At 41.2% G+C, this 8,029-nt stretch overlaps 1 protein-coding gene across 1 annotated transcript in view; it reads left to right on the plus strand.

Annotated features, from left to right (window-relative positions):
- The window catches only part of Kif1bp (KIF1 binding protein), a gene marked incomplete at its 5' end in the record, with an annotated part of 88,454 nt that overhangs the window by 25,789 nt on the left and 54,636 nt on the right, over nt 1–8,029 (plus strand). Inside the window, 3 exons of the mRNA XM_023723124.1 lie at nt 565–649; nt 3,468–3,583; nt 7,482–8,023. Of these exons, the coding sequence (XP_023578892.1) occupies nt 565–649; nt 3,468–3,583; nt 7,482–8,023 (743 nt within the window). The remainder of the gene's footprint in view (nt 1–564; nt 650–3,467; nt 3,584–7,481; nt 8,024–8,029) is intronic.

The following is an 8,029-nucleotide window of genomic DNA, read 5'->3' on the forward strand; positions in this document are numbered from 1 at the left end:
CCCCCCCCCATACACACATACCTAAAAGTTGGAAGCTTCATTGTAAATTCTAAAGATTTAAGAAGACAAAAACCTCCTCCTAGCAGAATCTCTACTTTTTGCCTCTGAATGGTATTATAGATAAGGATCTATAAACCTAATAAATATTAAATCTCTAGTCCTCTGACAGAATGTAAATGGTCTAAGAATTGTGCATCAAACTTTGGTTGTTTAGCCTGAAACTGAAGAGCTCACTGATGGGTGGTCTAAGTCTAGCTCTTCCTGCGTGTCTATTGATTACACGAGAAGAGCTAACTTTCAGTCCGCAGTTATCTTTCAGCCAGTATGCTTCATTACTAAGAACTTGGGAACATTATCATTTTAATCGTGGAGATAGCATTGTACTGGATGACACTATGATGTTTCTTCTATAACTTCTTAATGTTTAGCCACTATGGAGGGCCTCCGCTGTGCTAGATTTTTTACCTGGTAGTGTATCTTTAACATATCAGTAGACTACATGCAAATGTCAGTTGCAAATAAGGCTTTGTGATAGTTACATTCACTTGTTTATTTCCTCGACAGCTGTGCTTTATGGAAGCCAGGCACTGTTTATCTGCTGCTAATGTTATTTTTGGTCAAATTGGAAAGATCCCAGCCACAGAAGAGAGTAAGTTTATAAATGGATGTTTCATTATATAGATTTCTTAAAAAAATAATAAATTTCAATTTTATTTTATTTTTAGGGAATACAAAATAGTAATAGGAAAAAAAAATTAGAAACAATACAAGATTTCACTAAACAAAGTAATAGGAATTCAACCATGGTTGCTGTATTACATGATGGTATCTTCAGATTAGTTATTCAGATTACCAGATATAAATGTGTGATATTTAATTTAAAAAAAGAAAAACTTCATTATTATTTTAAATAATAAAAAAGTTGCAAGAACGAAAGAAAGAACTGCCATATAACTTAGCTTAGTGTTCATATTTGTGTAATTTGTGATCACATTTTATTTCTTTCTGAACCTTTTGAGAGAAGATTGTCTAGGTAGGCTCCTTTATGGCGTAATACTTCATGTGCATACCCCGAGCGCAAGACTATCTCTCTACATAATCAAAAAACAGCACATTCAGGAACTGCAACATTTCTTCCAGTTCTGGATTAATTCAAGATTGCCTGTTGTATTTATTTGTTGCATCTCTGGGTTTTTTGGTCACCTGGAACAGTTCTTCAGCTTTTTTCTCTTTCACCACAAATGTTTTTGAAGAATACAGGCCAGTTATTCTATAGAATTTATCAAGTAGGATTTGTATGATGCTTCCTTTTGCCAAGATTGAAATTATGTATTTTTTATTAGAATACTACACACATAAATGTAGTATGTTTTCATCACAGTGGACTTTGTTGTTTGTCTGTTTGCTGTGCTGGTAACCAAACCCGGAAACCCACACGTGCTAGGCAAGTGCTGTAGCACTGAGCTACACCCCCTAGTCACCATGATAGTATTTTCTTTAGTCTTAAAAGAAATCAAGGTTAACACACATTTGAGGCATTTAACAGGTTTTGTATTATATATACCATTTTCTTCATCCTTTAATTGTGTAATTCACTGTTGAGCATTCCAACCTAAAAGACTTTTGAACCATCTTTTTTTGTGTGTGTTTTATTTTGAGACAGGATCTTACTATGTGGTTTAGGCTGGCCTCAAACTCGTGGAGATCCTCCTGCCTCAGCTTCCCGAGTGCTAGGATTGCAGATGTGCAGTGCTATGCCTAGAGTCAAGATGCAAATTTTAATCCAACGAAGGCAATTTAGTGGCAAAGTGAGACCCTGTCTCAAAATAAAAGGGCTAGGAATGTATCCTAGTGCAGAAACCCTATGTTCAGTCCCCAGTACTGCAAATAAACAAAGGAATGGTATCTATCTTAAAAGCTAATAAAAGCAAGCCCAGCATTAGGAGGCTGAGGCAGGAGGATTGTTACAAGTTCCAGGCTATCCTGGGCTACATGGTGAGCTCAGGGCCAACCTGAACTGCAAAGTAAGACCCTGCCTCAAAAAGATAGATAGATAGATAGATAGATAGATAGATAGATAGATAGATAGATAGATGCAAAATCACTCTGAATTATCATATTTTTATTTTTCAAAATGGAAAGCTCTGGCAGTTGGAGGTACTACTAAGTAAAAGATCATTTGCCAGGGGCTGGCCAAATAGCTCAGCAGATTAAAGCATCTGCTTAGGCAGGCCCAGCGGCTGGGATTCTTGATCCCCAGAGTATTGTGCTGGTGCCAGCCCTGCCCCAGGGGTGCACTGAGAAGTTGATTGAGACTGGGCTGGGCGTGGTAGCGTGTGCCTAAAATCCCAGCTTTTTTTTTTTTTTTTGCGGAACTGGCGATTGAACTCAGACCCTTGAGCTTGCCAGGCAGGCGCTTATTCTACTGAGCCATCTCCCCAGCTCTTGGGAGGCTGAACAGAGGCGGATCACTGAGTCCAATCTACATGGTGAAACCCTGTAGATGCTGTCTTAACTATTAAAAAAAAAAAAAAAATCATTTGCCTCGCATATACAGATCTGGCATAAATTCTCCAGGATTAACTGAGGGAGGGAGGGAAGAGAGAGAGCAGTAGAGCTGAGGAGAAAGACAGGATGGTTTCTGTGAGCATTCTCAAATAGTGTTAATTAGAAAATTTGTTGAAAATAATTTAACATTTAAAGTTGTGGAGGGGGCCAGGGAGATAGCTCAGTTGAATAAGTGACTGTTGGCACATGCAGGGTCCTGAGTTCAATCCCTGGTACCACCAAAAAAAAAAAAAAAAATCAAGTAAAGTTGTGGAAACACTTTGACCTAGTAAATTTCATTTCTAGAATCTCTCCTTAAGAGGTAGTCCACAGTCCAGGCCAATTTGTGTACTTAAGAGTTGTTACAGTCAGTACTTAGAGTCTCAGCGCTTAGAGTTTATCATAGTAAAGAATGAGAAACAGCCCCCGTACTAAAAGAATGGGAGAAGGATGAAATATTGAATTGTACAAAATGCTTCACTTAATAAGGCATGATAATGATATAGACAAAGTGTTAGTGGTGAACACATGAAGAAAAAGTTATGTTCACAATCAAATACACATTGTTACCTTAATTTTTACTTATAGATAAAAATTTAAAATACGGAAAACCAATAGCAGCGAGTACCTCCATGTACTAGGATCTTGGGTGGGTTCCGCCATCCCATTTCAGTGAATGTTACTTTTATGATCATTGATTGTAATCAGTGATATTAAAGTGATTTATAAGCAGTAAAATTTAAAAAAGAACATAGAGGGGCCGGGGAGATAGCTCAGTAGAATAAGCGCTTGCCTGGCAAGTGCAAGGCCCTGAGTTCAATTCCCGGTTCTGCCAAAAAATAAAATAAAAAAGAACATAGAATATGTAGAAAATTATACCTGTAACCATTAACTTGGGCAAATCGTATGTATGATTTTAGCTCCTGAGGCTGAAGGAGACGTGCCCGAGCTTTATCATCAGAGGAAAGGGGAGATCGCACGGTGCTGGATCAAGTACTGCCTGACGCTCCTGCAGAACGCCGAGCTGTCCATGCAGGTGGTGAACGCTAGCGTTGCCTTTTTCTGTCTTCATTGAGCATCGTGTGAGCCATTGTGCTCGGTGGGGCTGGGCTTCCTGGCACCCTCTGAATGCACTCCTGTTTCTTTCTCTCAACAGCTGTCTTAAATGTCACCTCTTCCTTGCAGCCTTTGCTTTGGTTAGAATCTTAGGTTTCTTTTTGTTTGTTTTTAAGGCAGTGTCTTGCCGTGTAGTGCAGCTGGTCTGGATTCGCTGAGTAGCCCAGGCTGGCCTCATACTCGCAGTGAGCCCCGTGCCTCAGCCTCTCATGGCTGGGATCGCAGGTTTACGCTGCCGAACCCGGCTTCCTACATGAGCTCCATGTGCCCGTGTCCACAGTGCATATGCCAGCCTGAGCTCCTAGAGAAGTGGCTCTGCCTCAGGCTCATTATATCGTCATCTCTGGGCACAGTAGTTCCTCAAAATATTAATGAATATATTTGGAGGTGGTGATACTTGGGGCTGAACCTAGAGCCTTTGCACATATCTTAATTCCTTTTCTTCCCCATCCTCCCCATCCCCTCCTTACAAAAGCTTTCAATTTTTTACTTCCGTTCTTTATTTTTTTTTTTCTGTTCTCCTTCCTTGTCTCCCCCACCCCTCCTCCTTTGTTCCCCTTCCCATTTGAACTTTGAGACAGGGCCTCACTAGGTGTCCCAGTCTAGGCTTGAAGTTATGATCCTTCTGCCTCAGCTTCCCAGGATATAGGGATTACTATTTAGTTTGATTGATTGATTGATTGATTGATTGAGATGGTCACAGAGTGTAGTTCAGGCTGACCTTGAACTCACTGTGACCCTCTGCTGACCACACCTGCAGTGCTAGGGATCAGACCGGAGGCATTCTGCCAGTGAACTGTATTTTCCCAGTGCTGTCTGCTTATTTTGAGACAGCGCCTCATTAAATTCTACAGGTGAAATTGAACTTGTGTTCCTCCTGCCTCGGCCTCCTTTGGTGTTGGAATTACAGCACAGGTTTGTGCTGCTACCACTGCATGTAATTCTTTATCAACTACAGATGATAATTTCTTTTTTTTTTTTTCAGATGATAATTTGTTAAGTTACATAGGACTTTTTTTTTGCCCCTAAGTAATTTAAATCGTTTTTGTGTTAATCCACTTGAATTCTTATTCTTTTATTTCCTTTTACACTAAGCAGTTTGAAGGAAGGAATTCTTACTAATCTTTATATACCTTGTAGTGTTATCTTACAGATTGATAAAACTGAAAAAGATAAACTTCAGAAATAGCCATGCAACAGTTCAAGTACAGAAGCAGAGGTGTTTGCAGCATGGAGTATGAGCTCTGCAGACTTCAGCTGCTCTTTAACTGTTGGATTCAGGTCTCTCACTGTCCTTACAAGTAGAGTGGAGATAACAACACTGTCTGCATAACAACAGTGTGTACCTGACACTTTTAGGCCAGTGTCACCAGGAGGTGTAAAGATCTCAGAAAGTAACTGAGACAGCCTGGCTCAAGTGGACGGTGCATACCTGTAATCCCAGGTGGAGGCAGGATTGCTAGGAGTTTGAAGGCAGCCTGGGCTATATAACGAGACTCTATCTCAAAAATTAGGGCTGAGGAGATAGCTCAGTGGCATAAGTACTGCCTGCTAAGTGCAAGGTCCTAAGTTTGATCCTCGGTACTGAAAAAAAAAAAAAAAGAAAAAAAAGTATCAGAGACACACTAAATCTCACATTGTAACTCCATTATTATTACTAATCTCACTGAAGCCTCATTTCTAACCCCTAAGGAGAAAAAGAAAATAAATTGTTTAGACATAATACAGGCAAGATGCATAAAAAACTTTACTGGGGTAATTAGTGTGTGTGTGTGTGTGTGTGTGTGTGTGTGTGTGTGTGTGGTTTTTTTTCCGGAACCAGGGATTGAACTCAGGCCCTTGCGCTTGCCAGGGAAGCATTTATTCTACTGAACCATCTCCCCGGCCCCTTATGAGTGTGGTTTTTTTCTGGGTGTGTTATAATACAGAAACTTTTTCTAGTAAATAAGAACTTGGGGAGGGGGCTTAGTGGTTGAGCTCTCCCTTACATGCTTAGGTCCTGGGCTGGATTTCAGTCACCACAAAAACAACAACAACAAGAAAAGGAAAGATTAAAAAAAAACAAACAAACAAACAAAAAAAAAACAGAAACCATGCATCCTGTGATGCTACTGAGAAAAGAAAAGTAAATGAGCAAATACACCTAAAGTCCCAGAGGCATAGGTCTTCACAAGGTAAGGTCATTTTAGAAGGAAAAAGTAAGGATAAGATGTGTCAGGGGAAAAAAAGGAAATAGGGAGAAGAACTTGGGGCCTGGAGGTCCGGAGAATTGGAGCTGGGAAGACCAGGCAGCCAGGAAGACCTGGGCAGGTGAGGAAGCAGATAGGAAGGGGAGGGTGCAGGGACTGAGAGCAGGAGCGTGGGCAGGCGAGAAAGGCCCTGGGAGCCTGGAGATGCGACGCACGGGCTTCACAGAGGCACGCTCAGGCAGAACGCCCACAGCACAACCCGCACTCTCCATTAGTTGCTGTTTCCAGCTGGTGACAAGAACCTTATTTGATTATTTGAAACTTAAATACTAAAGTATTTAAACTATTAAATTACTCAGATTTTGGTTAAATTGATTTTTTTTTTTTCGTAACAGGAATTGGACTCAGGACCTTGCACTTGCCAGGCAGGTGCGATGTCACTGGGTTGTATCACCAGCCCTTTTACTGATTTTTTAAAGAACTTTCATCCTTTGGGTATATATGTATTTATCAAGAAGCTTCTTTCAGTTTAGGCTTTAAAATATACCCCAGACTGGGTGTGGTAGTACATATCTGTAATCTCAGAATTTGAGAAACTAAAGCAGGAGAATTGTGAGTTCAAGACCAGCCTGGGTCACCAAGTGAGCTCAAGGCCAGCCTGAGTTGCATGCATAGTGAGACCCTGTCTCAAAAAGACAAAAATAAATAAATTAAAATAAAATATACCCCAGTTTATTCAGTTAAGCATTTTCACACGCCAACTCTGCGCTACTCATTGTCCAAGGTTCAAGGGTTACCATGATGAACAAACATAGACGTCATCTTGGCTGAGCACAGCAGTGTACTCCTGTAATCCCAGCACTCTGGCAGGCTGAGGCAGGAGGATGACAGTTTTGAGCCCAGCCTGGGCTACATAGCTTAAGGCCAGATGAAATATGTAACAAAAGAAGAAGGAAAAAAGAATAACTTAAGTAAACTTGAGTTCCCCAGAGAGGACAAATTGTGTGTGTGTGTGTGTGTGTGTGTGTGTGTGTGTGTGTGCCTGTGTTTATATATTTTACTTTTTCAAAATTTTTCACATTTCCTGAATTTTTATTTTATTTATTTATTTATTCTTATCTATTTAGTACAGGGTCTACAGAGATCTGCACAGTGAGACCCTGTAAACCCTGTACTAAATAGATAAAATAGTGATCTCCTGTTTTTACTTCCCAAGCTCTGGGATTACAGCATGGGTCACCATGCCCAGTCTCAATTGCCGTCTCAGTGTGCCCCGGGGGTGGGGCTGGCAGGGCATGCTGGGGATGGGACCCCAGTCCCTGCACCTGCCTAAGCAGGCATTTTAACCCACTAAGCTGTCTGGTTGGCCCTTCTTGAATTTTTAATATAATTGGAAGAAAAAAGATTTCAAAGGTATTCAGATTATAGTCCCTCCAGCAGACCAAGGGTCTGACTCAGTGGGAGAGCACTTGGCAAATGTGCTTCAGATCCTGGACATGGTCCTTGGCACTGGAGAAGAGGTTAGAACTTTGCTCAGCTGGCCTGAAAGTAAGCATTCTGCTCACTAAAGAGTTTTATTCGACAGCAGGAGCTAAGTGTCCTGCTTGATCCCCTGTGTTTTTCTTTCAGGACAACATAGGGGAGCTGGATCTTGACAAACAGTCTGAACTTAGAGCTTTAAGGAAAAAAGAACTGGAAGAGGAAGAAAGCATCAGGAAAAAAGCCATGCAGTTTGGATCCGGGGAGCTCTGTGATGCCATCTCTGCAGTAGAAGAGAAAGTGAGATACTTGAGGCCTTTAGATTTTGAAGAAGCCAGGGAACTTTTCCTGCTGGGTCAGCACTATGTCTCTGAGGCCAAGGAGTTCTTCCAGATTGATGGGTATGTCACTGACCACATCGAAGTTGTCCAGGACCACAGCTCGCTGTTCAAGGTGCTCACCTTCTTTGAAACTGATATGGAGAGACGGTGCAAGATGCATAAGCGTAGAATAGCCATGCTAGAACCCCTCACTGCAGACCTGAATCCACAGTACTATCTCCTGGTCAACAGACAGATTCAGTTTGAGATTGCACATGCTTACTATGACATGATGGATTTGAAGGTTGCTATTGCTGACAAGCTCAGGGACCCAGATTCACACATTGTAAAGAAAATTAATAACCTTAATAAGTCAGC

This window comes from Octodon degus, unplaced genomic scaffold (assembly GCF_000260255.1).
Source record: "Octodon degus isolate 3935 unplaced genomic scaffold, OctDeg1.0 scaffold00005, whole genome shotgun sequence".
NCBI lineage: Eukaryota > Metazoa > Chordata > Mammalia > Rodentia > Octodontidae > Octodon > Octodon degus.